The sequence below is a fragment of the Schistocerca nitens genome, chromosome 7 (genome assembly GCF_023898315.1).
Source record: "Schistocerca nitens isolate TAMUIC-IGC-003100 chromosome 7, iqSchNite1.1, whole genome shotgun sequence".
NCBI classification, from domain to species: Eukaryota; Metazoa; Arthropoda; class Insecta; order Orthoptera; family Acrididae; genus Schistocerca; species Schistocerca nitens.
In genome coordinates, this window is record NC_064620.1 from 520,691,189 (window position 1) to 520,713,268 (window position 22,080).

The 22,080-nt window shown below is 43.3% G+C and overlaps 1 protein-coding gene across 1 annotated transcript in view; it reads left to right on the forward strand.

The window, feature by feature from the left end:
• The window catches only part of LOC126195367 (odorant receptor 4-like), a 106,100-nt gene that overhangs the window by 20,600 nt on the left and 63,420 nt on the right, over positions 1 to 22,080 (forward strand). The window contains exons 3-4 of the mRNA XM_049933943.1: positions 1,269 to 1,412; positions 12,005 to 12,510. Coding sequence (XP_049789900.1) covers positions 1,269 to 1,412; positions 12,005 to 12,510 — 650 coding nt within the window. The remainder of the gene's footprint in view (positions 1 to 1,268; positions 1,413 to 12,004; positions 12,511 to 22,080) is intronic.

Genomic DNA, 22,080 nt, shown 5'->3' on the forward strand with positions numbered 1-22,080 from the left:
AAAGGCTGACAGGGTATAAGTTAAGAGATCAGGGAATAACGTCCATGGGAGGCGCAGAGGGTACAAATCGTACGGGAAGACAGCGATTGGAATAAATAATTGAGAGTTTTGTACAGGAAGGCAGTGTTTAGAATGAGTAACTGAGGGCGTTGAGTGCGAGTGTTAATCTGTAATGACAAGATTGGCACAAGCAGACAGCAGGTTGTTGTCATATTAAAGAAAATAATTGATTTACTTTTTAATAGTAGAGAAGTATTTACTGCTGATAATGATCTCTAACGACATGATGTTAAAGTCTAATTAATTACTTATAAATTCTGCCCGCATCTCGTGGTCGTGCGGTAGCGTTCTCGCTTCCCACGCGCGGGTTCCCGGGTTCGATTCCCGGCGGGGTCAGGGATTTTCTCTGCCTCGTGATGGCTGGGTGTTGTGTGATGTTCTTAGGTTAGTTAGGTTTAAGTAGTTCTAAGTTCTAGGGGACTGATGACCATAGCTGTTAAGTCCCATAGTGCTCAGAGCCATTTGAACTTATAAATTCTGTAAATAGTATACAGAAACTAGAATTAATTCAGGGCAAAATATCGAGGCGTGAATAATTCTGTTATCATCCTTTTATGATGAGAAATATGCAATTGGTCTCTATAACCCTGATTATTCACAATATAAATTGATAGAAATATTTTGCTTTACGTAATGTCAAATGGTTCAAATGGCTCTGAGCACTATGGGACTTAACTTCTGAGGTCATCAGCCTCCTAGAACTTAGTACTACTTAAACCTAACTAACCTAAGGACATCACACACACCCATGCCCGAGGCAGGATTCGAACCTGCGACAGTAGCGGTCGCGCGGTTCCAGACTGTAGCGCCTAGAACCGCTCGACCACCCAGGCCGGCCACGTAATGTCGCGCATGATATCTTAAAGCAGGTTAAAAAATGGTTGCTCTAAATTATTTCCGACCTCAATCATCAGTTTCCAGCTTAAAACCACAGAGCACAAAGCGTGATCCTGACGTATAACTGAAATTGATTCTGATTCTTGTTGCAGATCTCTTTACACACTCTGTATGTAATTACTAGTAGCTTCTCCAGCGCAACAGCACGAACTAGACTATTCATCAGCTTATAGCTGTTCCACGTTTTTCGAATCACTAAAATAAAAAGTGTGCTGTTAAACACTAGCATTACGCTCTTTTCTCCATGTCTTTCACAGCTTCCTAGTGTTTAAAAAGTCTCCTGTTTATATTATGTATTGTTTGCATTGCAGATAGTGTCGATTCTAGTACGTCAGAACCGAGTGCAGCAGCTGGTGGTGGATGTTCTGAACATGAGGAAGCGGTTCACAGAAAAAAGCGCAGACCTACGCAAGTCCTACCACAGGCGCTCGATGATCGTCTGTGTTGTTTGGGTGGTATGACTTAATACAGTTACGTCATAATAGTTGTAATTAGCTACGTAAAACTGTACGCACTGCACCTCTCGTGAGATTAAAAACATTTTTAATTTTGTGAGTGTCCACAGTATCCAGTCGTCAGCCAGCGGTTTCCAACGCCAAATCCTAAATACACTGCTGTCCAAAATTAAAGCAACAATCCGCCAATTTCCCGTCCTGTGTCTAATTCACGATATAATCACACAAACTGTCAACTAGATGTCCGTACGATCGTGTTCTTCACGGAAGATGGCATTCCGGTCACTGGAAAACCATACCACCGATGATGTCAGGACACCTATGAAACGAGATCGTATTTGCAGGGTAGCCCCATATTCACAATCACTGTGTACCCTGTTATGACGGTGCAGTATGGCACAGAGGAGATGCCTAGCAGACTCTCTGCGGTGGAGGGCCATAGAAAGAAAGGAAGCAGAACAGTCGCAAATTGACTTTCCCCAATGGCTTAATGTGAACCTTTCTGTCGTTTCTCGGACCTGCTAACAGTTTACAGAAACCATCCAGAAGTCCAGGGTAGGGTCAACCACGAGTGATGTCAGGAAAGAGGACCGTTATTTGGCTTAAGGGCACGACACTACTGTCTTAGTATTTGCATGGCAACTGACAGCTAACCTTTCAACATCCACTGGACTGTTGTATCGAGGCAAACGGCGTGCAGATGGCTTCGACAGAGTGGCCTTTATTGTCGAACACAAGCTGTATAAGTGCCTCTGACGCTTCTTCATATAATGGAACGTCTAGAGTGGAGTGACCGACATACCACGTGAATCGTGTGAAACCCAGCTCGCACTATTCTTCCACGAGACTCAGATGGCCACAGACACGGGTTCCCAGGTAGATGCCGTGTTTCTTGACTTCCGCAAGGCGTTCGATACAGTTCCCCACAGTCGTTTAATGAACAAAGTAAGAGCATATGGACTATCAGACCAGTTATGTGATTGGATTTAAGAGTTCCCAAATAACAGAACGCAGCATATCATTCCCAATGGAGAGAAGTCTTCCGAGGTAAGAGTGATTTCAGGTGTGCCGCAGGGGAGTGTCGTAGGACCGTTGATATTCACAATATACACAAATGACCTTGTGGATAACATCAGAAGTTCACTGAGGCTTTTTGCGGATGATGCTGTGGTATATCGAGAGGTTGTAACAATGGAAAATTGTACGGAAATGCAGGAGGATCTGCAACGAATTGACGCATTGTGCAGCGAATGGCAATTGAATCTCAATGTAGACAAATGTAATGTGATGCGAATCCATAGAAAGAAAGATCATTTATCATTTAGCTACAATATAGCAGGCCAGCAACTGGAAGCAGTTAATTCTGTGAATTATTTGGGAGTAGGTATTACGAGTGATTTAAAATGGAATGATAATATAAAGTTGATCGTCGGTAAAGTGGATGCCGGACTGAGATTCATTGGAAGAGTCCTAAGGAAAAACAATCCGAAAACAAAGGAATTAGGCTACAGTACACTTGTTCACCCACTGCTTGAATATTGCTCACCAGTGTGGGATCCGTACCAGATAGGGTTGATAGAAGAGATAGAGAAGATCCAACGGAGAACAGCGCGCTTCGTTACAGGATCATTTAGTAATCGCGAAAGCGTTACGGAGATGATAGATAAACTCCAGAGGAAAACTCTGCAGGAGAGATGCTCAGTAGCTCGGTACGGGCTTTTGTTGAAGTTTCGAGAACATACCTTCACCGAGGAGTCAAGCAGTAGATTGCTCCCTCCTACGTATATCTCGCGAAGAGACCATGAGGATAAAATCAGAGAGATTAGAGCCCACACAGAGGCACACCGACAATCTTTCTTTCCACGGATAATACGAGACTCGAACAGAAGGGAGAACCAATAGAGGTACTGAAAGTACCCTCCGCAACACAGCGTCAGGTGGCTTTCGGAGTATGGATGTAGATGTAGATGTAGATGCCACCTGGACGGTCGGACAGTGGGCAAATGTTGTTTTTTCACAGATGAGTGTGAGAGTGATTATCGATGGATAAGCATCTTGAGGGAACGTGGAACACGATTTTGGGACCCAATCAGTGTGGAAAGAGACCGAGACCGAGGAGGATCCATAAAGTGTGGTCAGAGATTATGTTTACCACTCGATCCAGTCTCCTTGACATGTGAGTCGGCAAGGTTTAACTGCTGTCACGTATCGTGACGAAATCTTGGGACCTCATTTGCGGTTGTTGCGAGCTGCTGTGGGCCCAGACGTCGTATTGATGGACGATAAAGCTCGACCTCATATAGCGCGGGTGTTTGGTGTTCTCTTGGAAGATATTGCACGCATGGCGTGGAGTGCGCGCTCTCCCGATCTGAATCCCATGGAGCATGTCTGGTATGCACAAGGGAGACGGGTCGTATCACGGCAGCATCCACCAACCACTCTCCAACACTGCGAGCAGCTCTGCAGGAAGAATGGACGTTACTGCCTCAACATGAGACCGATGACACAATTGACAGCATGCCCCGTCGATGTCAGGCCTGTATAGCTGCCAGAGATGGTCACACCCCATACTGAGCACATTAAACAGCTGTCGAAAGGTGTGTGCAAATCTTTTAATGTGCAGAAAACGAAGAAAATTTTTGTCTACCGTTATGCATGTTACTGATGTTTACGTTCTGTATTCTTTATGTTGTTACTACTTTACTATCACCTGTTCATACTGTTTTGTGGCAAAATAAACGAAATCTTGCAAAATTTCCTTTTGTCGCTTTAAGTTTGGACACCACTGTAGCAGTAATTTGGGCGCTTGGTTTAGACGTAGCCGGTTCCAATTACGCAGGTGCAAAAAATTTTCGTCACTGATAGATATTCGGCATTAGAAGGCCACAAATGGCAAGCGTAGGTCCTGACTCAATTCCAGAGCACCCCATATTGTGTCATGGTGGCAGGAGATGTTCCACTATCAGTGGTTACTGGTCCGTTTATCGGAATAGAAATTTAAGACCAACAGCTCCATTGGTGCTACACGAGAACAATAGGCTGTGAGATAGAACCAGATTTCAAACCTTCCGTTTACTCTTATCATCATTGACAACACAAACACCAGACTACATTATCGGATCAAAAATAGCCGGACACCTAGTAGTGGTCATTAATATCAGGCATGTGCCTCTTCCCCCTTACGAAGGCCTAGAATTTGCTGCGGCCACTTTCTATGAGGTGTCTGAATGTCTAAGACGGAACGGCAGCCCATTTTTCCTCGCATGCCAAGACCAGGGACGGTAGTGATGTTGGACGTTGCGGTCTGAAGCGAAGTCGACGAACGAAATCGTCCCAGAGGTATTCCTTTGCGTTCGTGTTGAGACTCTGGGCTGACCAGTCCATTCCAGGGATGTCACTGACCACAAACCATCGCCTCACAGATTAGATTCTACAACAATCATTTTTATGCTGACATAAATAATAACCACCTCCGAACTATTTCGCTACCGTACGCAATATGCAATGGTATAAAGTGTGTTCATATCCTTCAGCATTTAGCGTTTTCTTATGTGCAAGAATGGGACCACAACCTAACCTAGAAAGACACCCTTATAAGGTAACACTGCCTCCTACGTACATAGTTGTTGACTCTACAATTGATGGCACGTGGCTTTCTCCAGGCATTCGCTAAACCCAAACACTTCCATCGGTTTGCCGCCGAGTATGCCGTAATTGAGGGGGTCCGACGTCAAACGGGCCGACTTGGAGCAGGAGAGGCACCACAGGACATTTTAATTTCCACCGTCTATACTTTTACAAATAAATTCATGAAACTCAGTCAGAATGACCAGAAAGGATCCAGAATTCACACTCACAGCTGTGGAAGTTCAAAAACATAAAAAATATTTTTTTTACATGTGAAATTTCATCATTTTCTCACTTACTATTGGCTGCATTTGTTGCTAATGGTACACTCTTCTTCATAGAGATTCTTCGATGAATTTTGCACAGCATGAAAATCATACTTACAGGTGTATGAAACTCTAAAATTTATTTAATTTATGGGAAAATGAATGAGCTGTTACATTTTAAACTTCATGTTTAGAAAAAACTACAATTTTATAGTGAATTATCTCAATTTTACCACAGTTTTTAGTAGATTTGGAAAATTCTAGAGTTTCATACACCTGTATGCTGTGCAAAATTCATGCAGGTGTAAGGGTTATGAAACCTGTACGAATTTTGCACAACATACAGGTGTATGAAACACTAGAATTTTGCAAATCTAAAACAAACTGTGGTAAAAATTGAGATAATTCACTATAAAGTTCAGTTTTCTCTAAACATGAAGTTTAAAATGTAAGGTTCATATGGAAAATACTTACAAGACAGGATAATGGCACTTGAGTTAAAATGTCAGGGATATTTGGATCTGTTACTAGACTGAGCTGTAGAGGTTAAAACCTGTAGGGGAATACAGAGTCTGGAATACAGCCAACAAATAATTGAGGACGTCATGTGCAAATGCTATGCTGAGATATATTTGCTGCCGCAAGAGAGGAATTATTGGCGGGAAATGCCAAGCCAGTCAGAAGAATGATTAAAAATAAATAAATAAATAAGCTTAACTGAAGACCACAGACATGCATACAAGCTGACCAAGGGCACATACATATGTTTGCCGGCCGGGAGTCGAGCTGAAAATTCTTGCCTGTCGTAAGTACTCTACACACTGAGCTGTTTGGGCACAATTCTTCCTTTCTGCTCGATATCTTGAAGGCGACTATACACAGACACAACAGCAGTAAGATGCGGTTACCATCACAGCGGTTCGCCCCGATAGCTGAATGATCAGTGTGACGGACTGCCGTCCTCAGGGACCCGGGTTCGATTCCCGGCAGGGTCGTGGATTTTCTCCGCTCGGGGACTGGGTGTTGTGTTGTCTTATCATCAATTCATCCCCATCCGGCGCGCTGGTCGCCCACTGTGGCGTCGGATGTAATAAGACTTGCACCAAGGCGGTCGGACCTGCCCTGCAAGGGGCTTCCCGGCCAATGACGCCAAACGCTCATTTCCATTTACCGTCACTGCGGGCACAGATCCGATCAGATCTACTGTGTCGTTCTTCCATCGCGATCACGATCTGCATATCGGCCAAGTCTTCATCAGGAAACCTATTTGTACTACTACGTATGACTGTCAACATACAACTAACGCTGCCAGAAACACAAACCTATGATACTCTGAGGTGACTAAAGTCATGGGATGCTTCCTAATACCGTGTCGGATCTTGTGCCTGGAATAGCGCAGAATTCGACGTGGAATGGACTCAACAAATCGTGGAAGTCCGCTGCGGAGATACTGAGCCTTGCTGCCTCTCTAGCCGTCCATAATTGCGAAAATGTTGTCGGGGCAGAAGTTTGTGCACAAGCTGACCTCCTGATTATGTCCCATAAATGTTCATGTCAGACAATTTGTTTTGTATCCCGCCTGGAATGCGGCGCGTGGGTCTGCTCCTGTAAACTGAAGGGTAGGCCGAATGTAGGAAGTGAGTAGGAGCAGGAAAAGGCGAAAATCTCTCGGTACTGCACTTAGAAATGGTTTTACTATACCATAATATTAACTGAATAGATAACTTTGCACTGAGATGCGAAGCCTTAGACCCGTCGTAAGTAGTACATAGTCACAATAACAAGCGAAGTGTCCCGGCCGTCTGCTCTTGATCAAAATGGGCAGAATCTGGAGCGGAGCTCGTAGAGCTCTCCAGCTCCGGCTAGAGTGCGCTGTCGTCTGTGTCTGCCGTAGTGCCAACCTAGCAGAGGGCAGCTACGTTGTGGCATCGTAGTTATCGATACCACAATTTGGATGGCTAAGCCGTTCACTAGATCTGTCCAGAATATTCTTCAAATCAGTCTCAAACACTTCTGTCCCAGTGACATTGTGCGTTGTAATCCATAAAAATTCCTTTGCAAAAACAGACATAATGTCTGATGGGATAACAGCAATCAGTGATTTTATAATGTTACTTATAATCCGTCTTGATTGCAAATTTTTTATTCATATGACCGGTTTCGGTTCATTCAGAACCATCTTCAGATCTGTAACAATAATGATACTAATTTACTATTTTACGGAAGCAAATCTTTCTCATCCTATCTAATCAACATCAAATGTACCAGAACGTACCTGATATTTCAGTTACAGGATTAACCCGTCCAAATCCACTGTTGACAACACGTGACGAGTGGTGGCGCCCTCTACGCGCTCTATATAAACTGGACCTCCACGGCCTAGCAGCCAGTCGTAGACTCACCTCAGATGATGTTGCCCGCAGCTGGCAACGAAAAGTCAGGGAGAAGTATTTCTACTATTGGACCACGGCCTCTTAGCCCGGAAGTTTTAATTACTGAATTCCATCGTTGTTTGGGAATGTGAACTGCATGAATGGCTGAAAATGGTCTCAATGTAGAAAAACACGAGCATTTCAAGTCAATGATCGCTTCAGATGAATCATCGGACCCAGTGCGTTCCATTTAAATACGGCCCACACTATTATGGAGCCACCACCAACTTGCATTCTGCCTTTGACAACTTCGGTCCATGGCTTCGTGGGGTCTGTGCCACACTCGAACTTTACCATCAGCTCATACTAACTTAAATCAGAACTCACCCGACCATGCTATGGTTTTCCATTCATCTAGAGTACAACCGATACGGTCGCGAACCCAGGAGAAGCGCTACATGCGATATCGAGCTGTTACGAAAGGCACTCGCATAGGTTGCCTCCTGCCACAGCACATTAAAGCCACATTTCGCCGTGCTGTCCTAACAGCTAAGTTCGTCGTACGTCCCACATTGATTTTTGGGGTTATTTCAATCAGCGTTGCTTGTCTGTTAGCACTGACAACTCGTCGCAAATGCCGCTGCTCTCGGTCGGTAAGTGAAGGCCGTCGGCCGATACACTGTCCGTAGTGAGAGATCATGCCTGGCATTTTATGCCCCCAGCACACTATTGACACTGTGGATTTCGGGGTATTGAATTCCTTAACGATTTCCGGAATGGAATATCCCATGTGTCTAGCTTCTAGTACCATTCCGCGTTCAGAGTCTGTTAATTTCCGTCACGCGGCCATAATCACGTCGGGCACCTTTTCACATTAATCTCCCGAGTGCAAATAACAGCTCTGCCAATACACTGCCCATTTATATCTTGGGTACGTGACACTACTGCCATATTCGTATAGGCATGTTGCTGTCCCACTACTTTATGACCTGTGTGTAGAGCCAAGCACTACCGAATGCAAGCTTGATGGTGAAGAGTAAAGAGAGACAGTGCTGTTGTTCGCAGCATATACCATGAAGGAGTTCAACATCTTAATTTTCATTTCCACTGTTGTGCAGATAAGTATTTTTAGCAGATAAATGGCTTTAGTAAATAAAATTGTTTTATTTGACAATTCGCAATTTTTCGCAACATAATTTTTATTGATGTAAGTTCACAAGGTTTGTGACTGAACATACAAACGAAAGGTGACAACAACGAAAAAAGTCTCCTGATTGAGGCAAACAAAATTTCACTTCCTATTTTCCACAAAGGTTCGTGGTAACATACTCACACACTAGTAACAATCCAATTCCGCGACGAAAACGTAACCTTCGACGGTTACCGTACACGAGGTCGGCATCTGGCGTGAGCTGAACTTCCGACCTGGTTCTAGCTCCTATATAGCTCTCTCTAGCCAATCAGATTTCGGCGTAGCGATACTTCCTGCAGGCCGTGACTCGAACGAGCCAGCAGTTACCGCAGGTCCCTTATACCAGAATGCTGAGGATAACTATACGTGAACAACTTCAGAAATTTTGTATCTGGAACTTTGTTCGCCTCTGTACATCGGGAACATTGACAGCAACAGATGCCCCCACCTGTTGGGCGCCGTTGATGCTTTTTAATCGTCCGTGACGTTTGCATGTTTTGTGCCTTTACATTATTTGCATTTGGTATACATACTGTGAATCTAGTATCACATAGCATTAGTTATACATCTCATGGTTTGCAACAAACTTATGTTAGTAGAAACAGAGCACATAGTAGCTGACTGTGAAGGTTTCTATCTCTTAAAACGTCAGTTGTTTTGATAAGTTTTGTAGTACCTCATTCGAAGATAGTAGCGATATTACTAACAAATTGGTGGTTCCATTTGATTAGTCTCTTATTCCAGATTTGTTACTGATACCACACCATGCTCGCTAAAAGATACATGGTTTAAATGATTTTTTAATGGTGATTCATACAAAACAGGTGGGAGGTTTATAACACACGAAAGGAAGACTCGCCATAATGAAAACACGTCCTTTTTAACTGACATTGGATGCCGTCTAGAGCTTGCCCATATAACACGACGTTGAATGTTGGAGGGGGGTATGGGGGAAGGAGGATTACAGCACTGGGGGCATTCACTGCCAGTATGTTTTCTTGTTACTCGTCTCTTACAGCCATTTTTTTATTTTTTATTTTTTTACTCGTGTCGTACGGCCCCATTTTCAGTTTAGATTTGTGGCAAGGTGCTTTGATATCGACGGTAAATAAGCGATCCTTGTGCTTCCCGACATTTGGGAAGAGGTCTCACAAGGGAACATCACTCGGTTCATTGATGTTTCAGTAGGTTTTAAGTAGTCCCATGCGTCTAGCTCCAACTACCGTTCTGCGTTCAGATTCTGTTAACTCGCGTCGGACATCTTTTCACGTGAATCACCTCAGTATAAATGGCAATTCCGCCAATGCCAACACCTTGTGTACGCGATAATACGGCCATCTGTATATGTGCGTTTCACTATCCCAGCCGGCCGCTGGCGCTTCAGTCCACAACCGCGTTGCTGCTACGGTCACGGGTTCGAATCCTGCCTCGGGCATGGATGTGTGTAATGTCCTTAGGTTAGTCTAGCGGACTGATGACCTCAGATGTTAAGTCCCATAGTGCCTAGACCCATTTTCACTATCCCATGACTTTTGTCATCTAAATGAATGCAGAAATAGTGTTCAAATGTTCGTAATATTGAACACGTATGGTCGTGTGTCTAAGACATAATGCATTCATATGAATCAGTTCCTTTTTGCGTAAAATCTGCTTTGTCGAACAGGTTGGACAGATATTACTGCTGCCCCCTTCTACTCATGTTGCTCCATCTGCAGTATACATAAATAAAAATTTCAGAATCCATGAACATGATGCAAAACTGAAAATACCATATACAGGTAGTAAGGACATCAGCTTACAAAAATTCCATTACAAATAGTGCGAAAAGAATTTACAGTAATCTTCACGTACGACAAGATTTAGTTAATCTTTCTCAGTTTTTAGTTAAACTCTAATGTCATTCTTATTTGATCGCCGTTGGCAGCATCTCTAGAACCTGTGAAACACAAGACTAACCAAGAATGTGGAAAATATTTTACTGCAAGCTCTCTAGTAGATGAAGCGAATCGAGCACGCGCGCGCGCGCACACACACACACACACACACACACACACACACACACACACACACACTCCCGTGAGAGTGTGTGCAGTAATGTTATAGAACATACTTGTATCAACTCAACAAGAAAGTCGCAGAACCTGTCACAAAACGTGAAGGTGAATAAAACAAAAAGAAAAGATAACTAAATAACGTGAGGCGATTTTGGTAGCTCTTCAATGTGCCATTGCCATGAAATGGTGTACTTTCGTAACACGCATCTTAGCAAATCGAACCGATAAACAATGGATTTTAGAGGTGTCACTTTGCTAGTTCATCGCAACGCTGTATATATTCATAGAACTTCAAGTATAAACTTCAACTGAAAACCAATAAAGCGTCTCCAAACTCTGTGCTGAGAGAAGATGGCGTGCATATGACCTAAGTGGCTTTCTTCTTTCTCACTGGTCTACGTTCAGACGCACGTACAGAGAATTTGTCATGCTCGATATTGGCCTAACGTTCGTAATGACTCCCCACTGCTTTCTTCCACGCTGTTCCGTCGGAATAACGTTCGAATGTACGGTCCGCGTGGCGACTGCATTAGGCTGCTGCAGCGGAGCGTAGCGGTTCACAGACAAAAGGTTGGGCGACTGTTTAAAAGCGGCACATTCATATGGTCGGAACTGCATAGTGTCGGAATTATGGCCCAAATTTTGTCCCGGAATAGACTGTAAGTGTGCGTTTTTGTCAAATTATGTGGTCAAGTTCGTAACGTTACCTCGTCAGTATCGTCGTGTTGGCTTGGCGAGGGTGACTCCAGCGAGAGTTCGCCAAAGTTCCATACTGTTTCAACACAGTCACATTCTGCATTATGTTCTTAAGAGGAACCGTGTGTTCCTGCACATTTATGGAGTGTTGAAAGCTGATCGAATACTTAATGAGTCACACGCCATAAAGGGGTTCACTTAGTCAACTGCAACGGCTCTACAAGAACACAAAAACTGTAATAGCTTATCGTTCGCAACAACGATTTTGTCTATGAAAGACTAAGCACAGCTTTTGACACCTCCTCCCATAAATTATTTGTAACTACAAGAGCATTTACCGCATATGCTTGTACCGCTTAAGCACAGCTTCAACTCTATGTTGCAGATTTTCCCTCTGGTGGGCATACCGATGTGGTTTGTAGAACCTGCCCTGGCCACGACGCTGATAACAACGCCGGAAAACACCACAATAGTCATACGGAAAACTCCGCTCATTATTTGGATGCCTATAGAGACGCAGACGCATCCAAACTACGAAATAACGTACGTGTTCCAGCTCTTCATCCTCGCTACAGTGGTACAGGTCAACGTCGTAGTTGACCTTTTCTTCGCCTGCTTAATGATCAATGCAACAGCCGACATAGCTATACTGAATAACAAGATCGCAAACATGCGCCTGCATAAAGAAGATGGACTCGTGAAGAAGTCCGCAGAAGGAGACAAGATATCTGCTGCATGGGAAATCGTGTACAAGAGCAAGAAACCGGTGGCAGACAAAGGTGAACCGTATGACGAGAATGCAGCCTTGCAGACACAGTGTGACGCCGACCCTAGCACACAACTCTACAGGACGTTAGTGAAGAATATTCAGCACCATCAGGTTATAATGTCGTAAGTACATTTGTGCCTCATTATTTTTACAATCTTTTACATCCAAACAGTCCACGTTGTATGACAAAACACGGCGAAGTATAGCTCCAGCTATACCATGTGCTACTTTGTTAACCTGACCAACTTTCCTGTGTGACTTATTTAGTGAATGATCAGAATGACTTAATTAGGATATAATATACTTCTCTGGAAGTCGTCCCCCTTGAAAAATATGTAACGTATTAGCAGTGACTTAAAGCTATATGGCTGTGATGTTTTGTCTTTCTCATACCTATGTACATTTCAGAAGGTTACTTTTGAATACATTGTGGGAGTGAACAGAGATCAATGTGTTACAAATATTTTGTGTCAGAAACAGTCTTGATCACAATTTATTTATTACGGTGACCGGTTTCGAGCGCTACTGTGGTCATCTTCAGACCTACAAGTCGTATACAAAGCTTCAATTAGAGGGCTACATACATTAAAGAAAATACATAAAGCTACAAAGGTATAAAACGATGAATTACCAATGGCTAAGAACCTTCTTCTGGTGGTAAATCACTACTGGAGAAACCAGTGCACGTCTTACTATATATAATGGAGGCTCCGCCCGCTTCTGACGGAATTTTGCAACAACTTCGATAGAAAGAAGCCTACTGTCACATCTTTGGACTGGCGTTTATCCTCACCATGGCAACCAATAGTTTGCCTATCGAACGTTCAAATGTGTGTGAAATCTTATGCGACTTAACTGCTAAGGTCATCAGTCCCTAAGCTTACACACTACTTAACCTAAATTATCCTAAGTACAAACACACACACCCATGCCCGAGGGAGGACTCGAACCTCCGCCGGGACCAGCCGCACAGTCCATGACTGCAGCGCCCGAGACCGCTCGGCTAATTGCCTATCGACTTTACAACTACTTCAGTGCAAAGAAGCCTGCTGCCACACCTTTGAACGGCATCCAACTTAACCATGGCAACCAATGGTTCCAAATGGTTCACTAACAAGCCTTGAGAGGGCAACCCATGTACTGTCAAAATAAAGTTCTATATGTTTAAATATTTTTAACGCTTCTTAATTGACAATAACTGTTGAACAAGCTAAGTTTAGTGTGTGTTTATTTTCCTTTCTTGACAATGTTCTTTTAACTAAGAAATTTTATATTGTTATTCGACTTATAACCCATTGGTTAGCAATGACATCATTCCGTCACAAGTGGGCGGAGCCTCCATTATACAGGGTGTTACAAAAAGGTACGGCCAAACTTTCAGGAAACATTCCTCACACACAAAGAAAGAAAATATGCAATGTGGACATGTGTCTGGAAACGCTTACTTTCCATGTTAGAGCTCATTTTATTACTTCTCTTCAAATCACATTAATCACGGGATGGAAACACACAGCAACAGAACGTACCAGCGTGACTTCAAACACTTTCTCACAGGAAATGTTCAAAATGTCCTCCGTTAGCGAGGATACATGCATCCACCCTCCGTCGCATGGAATCCCTGATGCGCAGACCCTGGAGAATGGCGTATTGTATCACAGCCGTCCACAATACGAGCACGAAGAGTCTCTACGTTTGGTACCGGGGTTGCGTAGACAAGAGCTTTCAAATGCCCCCATAAATTAAAGTCAGGAGGGTTGAGGTCAGGAGAGCGTGGAGGCCATGGAATTGGTCCGCCTCTACCAAGCCATCGGTCACCGAATCTGTTGTTGAGAAGCGTACGAACACCTCTACTGAAATGTGCATGAACCACATGTTGTGTCGTACTTGTAAAGGCACATGTTCTAGCAGCACAGGTAGAGTATCCCGTATGAAATCATGATAACGTGCTCCATTGAGCGTAGGTGGAAGAACATGAGGCCAAATCAAGACATCACCAACAATGCCTGTCCAAACGTTCACAGAAAATTTGTGTTGATGATGTGATTGCACAATTGCGTGCCGATTCTCGTCAGCCCACACATGTTGATTGTGAAAATTTACAATTTGATCACGTTGGAGTACATACTGACGAAACTAAAATGAGCTCTAACATGGAAATTAAGCGTTTCCGGACACATGTCCACATAATATCTTTTCTTTATTTGTGTGTGAGGAATGTTTCCTGAAAGTTTGGCCGTACCTTTTTGTAACACCCTGTATATAGTAAGACGAGCACTGGTTTCTCCTACCCTTAGTAACGTATGGTTCCTGTACGTGGGCCACGATTAGTAAGTCCCGGATGCTGACGCTCCAGAGCCTACAGAATAAAGTTCTCAGGTGGAGTCTTCACGCCCCTCCGCTCACCAGGATTGTCACTCTGCATGAGGTGACAAATACGGCCTTTCTCAAGACGACCATTCTCCGTAAGGCTCGCCAAATGTACAGTAAAGTGGACGCCCTCCGTGATACTGTCGCAGGACTACAAACCATCGGCACCACAGTTCCACGGCGCTGGCACCGCCCCACCCCGTTCCTCTCACCATCCTGGAGGACTCGGATTCGGACTATGACTGACGATAGGCCCAATACGACCACGTTTTTCTGTCCCTTTTCGTACAGTCACTAGCAGTGGCCTGTTCTCGTCCAGCCACTTTGTTCTTTGACGATAGAGTTAGTGTATTACTTCCACCGTCGGAGGGTGGCACGGAACTTAAAGCTCCACCGCCACACCTTCAACGTGCTATGCTCGGCTGCTATTCAGCTGTTGCTTTGAGTCTCCTCTCACTTGTCCATTGAGACAGTTGGGCCGTTGGACCGGATCTGAACCGGTGACGCTGTGTATTAGTCAACTGCATGAAAAAAAAAAGTTTCTCCAGTAGTGATTTGCCACCATAAGGAGATTGTTACTCATTGGTAATTCATCGTTTTATAGCTTTGTAACTTTATGCATTTTCTTTAATGTACGAAGCCCTCTAATTAAGGCTTTGTGTACGACATGTAGGTCTGAAGATGATCACAGTAGTGGTCGAAACCGGTCACTGTAATAAATAAATTGTGATCAAGACTGTTTCCTATAGTAAAAATTTCAGAAGGTGGTTTGGCGTAAGGTATTATACACCATCCAGTCATATTAATGCGTTCACCGCCTCTGTTCGCGGTTAATGTACGATAACCACACACATATAACAGGTGGCAGCACCAGCAGTGCAGGGTATATAGAGCGTGTCGAGGGGATTCGGAAGCAGTGTAGTTGGTGTCGTAATGCAGATACGAAGCGATTTATCTGACGTCCGAAAGTGCATGACCGTTGTATTTCGGGCCAAGGGTGGACGTATTTCCGAGACGGCTACGTCTGTAACTGTCCTCGAGCCGCCGTGATTGAAGTACACTGTGCTTTGCTAAATGCTGCTATGCAAAACTGATGCCGAGGCGAGTGCGATGTACAATGGGCCATAGATGACTTGGGCTTTGCTAAATGTTGCTACTGAAAACTGGTGCTGAGGCGAGAGTGATGCACAATGGGCCATAGATGACTTGGGTGAACGTCGTCCGCGGAGATGTGTACGGGTGAACAGACGTGCAACTGTTGAGCAATTGACCGACCAGGTAAAAATGTAAATGTCGTGTGACTATGGCCTCCATCTGGTAGAACGTTCGCCGGGTTCAAGCCTTTCGGTTTGACGCCCCTTCGGCTACTTGCGCGTCGATGGGGATGAAATGATGATGATTAGGACAAGACAACAGCCAGTCCCTGAGCGGAGAAAATCTCCATCCCAGCCGGGAATCGAACCCGGGATTGACATTCTGTCGCGCTGACCACGCAGCTACCGGGGGCGGACACCGACCAGGTGAATCAAGAGGCTATTAACAGTGTCTCCTCAACGATCGTTCAGAGAAAGTTCGTGGGTGTAGGCCAGCGCAATAGGTGCCTGTTTAATGCATCTATGCAGAGTGCTGTTTATCAGCGACGAACGTAGATTGACGTCCACAGAGTGGCCACAGGTGGCCTTTTCAAATCAATCTTTGGTGTGACGTCATAAGCGAGTGACTGCGTGTGAGATCGCTCTCTAAGTTTTTATATATTTTTAGGTTTCAGATACATATTTTAACGGATTTTTGTGATAATATTTACTATATAAGTGACTTATTAGTGGTTTCTTCATTCGCCTCTGCCTTTCTTGTGTTGTGACCTGATATTTGTGAGTGTTTCGTATCGAGCAACGTAACCTCTTACCTGTGTTTACATTCCGCGCTGACCAGTTGCAGCTGTAGCGGCGCATCGAAAGCTAAGTACTAATTAATTGTTTGTGTATAGTGGTTTATTTAGGAACTTTAGTAGTCTTCAACCGGTGTTTCTTGTGTTTTCTGGTGAAATAATTTCAGAGGAACCTTTTGGGAACTGTTTTCAGCTTCGTTACTGTGTCATTAGACGTTTGATTATCTTTCTGTATTAGTCTTTTGTTATATTCACATTTGTTGTTTATTAATACTGTTAATAATAGTAGTTACTTCCCTTGTAGAGTAAGTTTGTGATTATTGTAGTCAGGTTTTTAACATCTTATTGTAGTAGCGGAACTTAGAAAAAGTAAAATTTTACCATGAGTGAGAAGTGTTGGCTTTGCCGTAAGTTCGTGAGTAGTGGATTGCGGTGTGAGACTTGTTCGAAGTATTTTCACTGGGGGGAATGCAGTGGGGAAGCCAGGGGGCATTCTGGAGAGATCCTCTCCTGGAACTGCAGGTTATGTAACAAGAGTAAGTTGATAGAGGAGGAGGAGCGTAAGATCTGTGCCCTTCAGGTGCAGTTGAAAAACGCACAGGAGGAGCTAGATAGGATGAGGAGGGTGAAGGGGGTTGGGGAATGGGAGCTAGCTGTTGGCAAGAGATCTGCTAGGAGAAGAAGATTTTCAGGTAGTTTTACTATTGGTGTTTACAATAGATATGACCAACTGTCAGAGTCTAGTGGAGAGGAATCTCTAGTAGCTGTAGATGTAGGAAGTATGCAGCAGACCTCAGTAGTTACGGTGGATAGAACAGTTGCAAAGTCGAAGAGGAAGAAGAAGGTTCTGCTGTTAGGTAGTTCTCATGGCAGAGGTGTAGGCTAGCAGTTGCAGGAAGTGGTAGGGAGTGAGTACCAGGTCACCAGCATTGTGAAGCCTAATGCGGGATTGGCTCAGGTGACTATTAACATAGGGGAGTTATGTAGGGATTTTACTAAAGAGGATCAGGTAGTGATTGTGGGTGGGGCTGGTAATAGTATTGATAGGGATGGGGCGCATGACATAGATGGTGACCTTGAAAAGATAGCCACTCAGACTGGCAACACGAATGTGCATTTCGTGGAACTGTTTCAGCGTCACGATCGGCCTAATCGTCAAAATATACAAGGTATTAAAGATAAAGTTAGTGAACTGCTTATAGATGTTGACTCTGAAATTATTGGTATATCTGAACACTTCTTAAATAAGGAGATAGTTCAGAGGCTTCCTTTACCAGGATACAGGTTGGCTGGCAGCTTTTCGAGGAGCTCTTTGCGGTGTGGGGGAGTAGCCATGTATGTGAAAAACGGCATCCCATTTGAGTCCATTGATGTTTCAAAGTACTGCACTGAAAAGGTTTGTGAATGTTGTGCAGGTGTGGTTAAATTTAATGGAGCTAAACTTCTAACGTTTGTTATTTATAGATCCCCAGACTCCGATTTCACAACATTTTTGCTAAAGCTAGAGGAGGTTCTTGGTTCACTTTATAGGAAATACAAAAAGTTAGTTATATGTGGTGACTTCAATATTAATTGTATAAGTGATTGTGCAAGGAAGAGGATGCTGGTAGACCTCCTTAATTCATATAATCTTATGCAAACCGTATTCTTTCCAACGAGAGTGCAATGGAACAGTAGAACAACCACAGACAACATTTTTGTTCATTCCTCATTACTAGACGGGCATTCTGTTAGCAAAAAGGTGAATGGCCTTTCAGATCATGATGCACAAATTTTAACTCTAGATTTTTGTGCTGCAACACGTGTTAAATATAGTCATCAGCTGTTTAGGAAAGCTAATCCAGTTGCTGTAGAGACCTTTGTAAACCTTATCAAGGAACAAGAGTGGCAAGATGTTTATAGCGCTGATACAGTAGACGATAAATATAATGCTTTTCTCAAGACTTTTCTCGTGCTCTTTGAAAGTTGCTTTCCGTTAGAACGTTCAAAACAGGGTACTAGCACGAACAGGCAGCCTGGGTGGCTGACTAGGGGGATAAGAATATCTTGTAGAACAAAGTGGCAATTATATCAAAACGTTAGAAACAGTCACAATCTAAATGCAGCAGCCCATTACAAACAGTATTGTAAGGTACTTAAAAATGTTATTAGGAAGGCAAAAAGTATGTGGTATGCAGATAGAATAGCTAAGTTTCAGGATAAAATTAAAACCATATGGTCAGTCGTAAAGGAAGTGGCTGGTCTGAAGAGACAGGTCGAGGATATAAAATCAGTGCGTAGTGGGAATGTCAGTGTTACTGATAAGTCGCATATATGTACAGTATTTAATAATCACTTTCTGAATATAGCAGGTGAACTAAATAGAAACCTAGTCCCAACAGGGAATCACATAGCGCTCGTAGAAAAAAGTGTTCCGAGACTGTTACCTGAAATGCTCCTCCATGATACTGACAAGAGGGAGATTGAGTTAATAATTAAATCACTAAAGACCAAGAACTCTCATGGATATGACAGGGTATCTAGCAGAATACAGAAGTATTGTTCTATGTATGTTAGCCCAGTACTTAGCCATATCTGTAACTTTTCCTTTAGGAGTGGTCGGTTTCCTGACCGATTAAAGTACTCGGTAGTGAAGCCACTTTATAAAAAGGGAGACACTGATAATGTTGACAATTTTAGACCTATTTCTATGCCATCGGTGTTTGCTAAAGTTATCGAGAAGGTTGTATATACAAGGTTACTGGAGCATTCAAATTCACATAATTTGCTGTCAAATGTCCAGTTTGGTTCAAAAATGGTTCAAATGGCTCTGAGCACTATGGAACTTAACTTCTAAGGTCATCAGTCCCCTAGAACTTAGAACTACTTACACCTAACTAACCTAAGGACATCACACACATCCATGCCCGAGGCAGGATTCGAACCTGCGACCGTAGCGGTCGCGCGGTTCCAGACTGTAGCGCCTTTAACCGCTTGGCCACCACGGCCGGCTCAGTTTGGTTTTAGAAATGGTTTAACAACTGAAAATGCTATATTCTCTTTTCTCTGTGATGTTTTGGACGGATTAAATAAAAGGTTGCGAACGCTAGGTGTTTTCTTTGATTTAACGAAGGCTTTTGACTGTGTTGACAACAAAATATTACTGCAGACGTTGGACCATTATGGAGCAACGGGAGTAGCTTACAATTGGTTCGCGTCTTACTTTAAGAACAGAAAGCAGAAGGTAATTCTCCGCAATATTGAGAGTGGTAGTGATGTTCAGTCCCAATGGGGCACTGTTAAGTGGGGCGTTCCCCAAGGGTCGGTGCTGGGGCCACTGCTGTTTCTTATTTATATAAATGATATGCCTTCTAGTATTACAGGTGATTCAAAAATATTTCTGTTTGCTGATGACACCAGCTTGGTAGTGAAGGATCTTGTGTGTAATATTGAAACAGTATCAAATAATGTAGTTCATGAAATAAGTTCCTGGCTTGTGGAAAATAATTTGATGCTAAATCACAGTAAGACTCAGTTTTTACAGTTACTAACTCACAATTCAACAAGAACCGATATTTTGATCAGACAGAATGGGCATATTACAAGCGAGACGCAACAGTTCAAGTTCCTAGGCGTTCGGATAGATAGTAAGCTGTTGTGGAAAGCCCATTTTCAGGCTCTTGTTCAGAAACTAAATGCTGCTTTATTTACGATTAGAACAGTATCTGAAATAAGTGACACTTCAACACGAAAAGCAGTCTACTTCGCATATTTTCATACGCTTATGTCGTATGGTATTATTTTTGGGGTAATTCTTCTGATTCAAAATGGGTATTTTTGGCTCAAAAACGGGCTGTTCGAGCTATATGTGGTGTAAGTTCGAGAACCCCTTGTCGACCCCTATTCAATAGTCTTGGAATTCTGACATTGCCCTCACAGTATATATTTTCTTTAATGTCGTTTGTTGTTAGCAATATTAGCCTATTCCCAAGAGTTAGCAGCTTTCACGCAGTTAATACTAGGCAGTAATCCAATCTGCATGTGAATTGCACTTCCTTGACTCTTGTGCAGAAAGGAGTGCAGTATTCTGCTGCATCCATTTTCAATAAGCTACCACAAGAACTCAAAAATCTTAGCAGTAGCCCAAGCTCTTTTAAGTCTAAACTGAAGAGTTTCCTCATGGCTCACTCCTTCTATTCTGTCGAGGAGCTCCTGGAAGAGCTAAAAAATTAAGCAAATTCCAGTGTTACATTGTTGATTTTCTTTATTTAAACTTACGACTTGTCACCTGAATATGTTTTTTTATATTTCATTTTATCTGTTTCTAATATCGTGTTATAATTTCATGTATTGACTCGTTCCATAACCATGGAGACTTCTCCTTAATTTGGTCCCACGGAACAATAAATAATTAAATAAATAAATAAAAAATCACGTTGTGTTCCCCACCGATCAGGCGGCTGTTGGCACCTACGGCGTGATAGGTCTGAAAACACACTCACTACGATGATCGTCTGAAGGTTACAGGCCTGAGGGGGTAGAATTATAGTCTGGGATTATTTTCGTGGCTTTCCCTAGGTGAACTCGTCACTCTGGAAGGCACAAAGGATCATCGCATGTATGCATCTTTCCTTGGAGATCATGGCCACACCCACATGCAGTTTGTTTTTCCTCGTCGCAATAGCATTTTGCAGCAGTACAATGCAACGTGTCACGCACCTCGCAGGGTATGTGTGTGGCACGAAGAGCACCAGGCTGAGCTTACCCTACTCACCTGGCCACCAAACTCCCCGGTTTAAAGCCAATTGAGAGTGTGTGGAATCACATCGTTAGAGCTGTAAACGCCGTGGATCGTCAAGCGATAAACCTACCGCTCCCGACCACGGCCATGGAGTCGACAGGTTGCACATCTCTGGCGGTACCTTCCAGAACGTCATCGACTTTCTTCCTGCACGTCTTGCAGCGGTGCGCGCTGCCAAAACTGGTTAACCACGCTTTTGACAGGTGGTCCCAATAGTGTAACTGGGCAGTGTAAATACTTATCAAGAACTTCGTAAACTCTATAAAATACAAAGTAACCGCTTGAAGTTAAATCAGATGCAACAGCATAGTGCATACTAATACTCAACAGCGTTTCACTGTTTCTTTTAGATAAGAAATCGTTACAATACTACACATCGTTTCTCAATTGCTCTGAATAAATTTCTTTTATGAAACCATAAAGGTTTCTATCAGTCGTGTGAATTTGACGTGGTGTAATGACTGCCAGTTATCTCTCAATATTAGTAAGTGTAAATTACTGCCTATAACAAAGCGAAAATCCCCATTAATGTACGAGTACAAAATAAATGCCCAGTCTTTGGAAGCGGTAACATCCGTCACGTATCTGGGTGTGACTATTCGAAATGCTCTCAAATGGAACGATCAGATTAAACAAGTAACGGGTAAGGCGAACTCT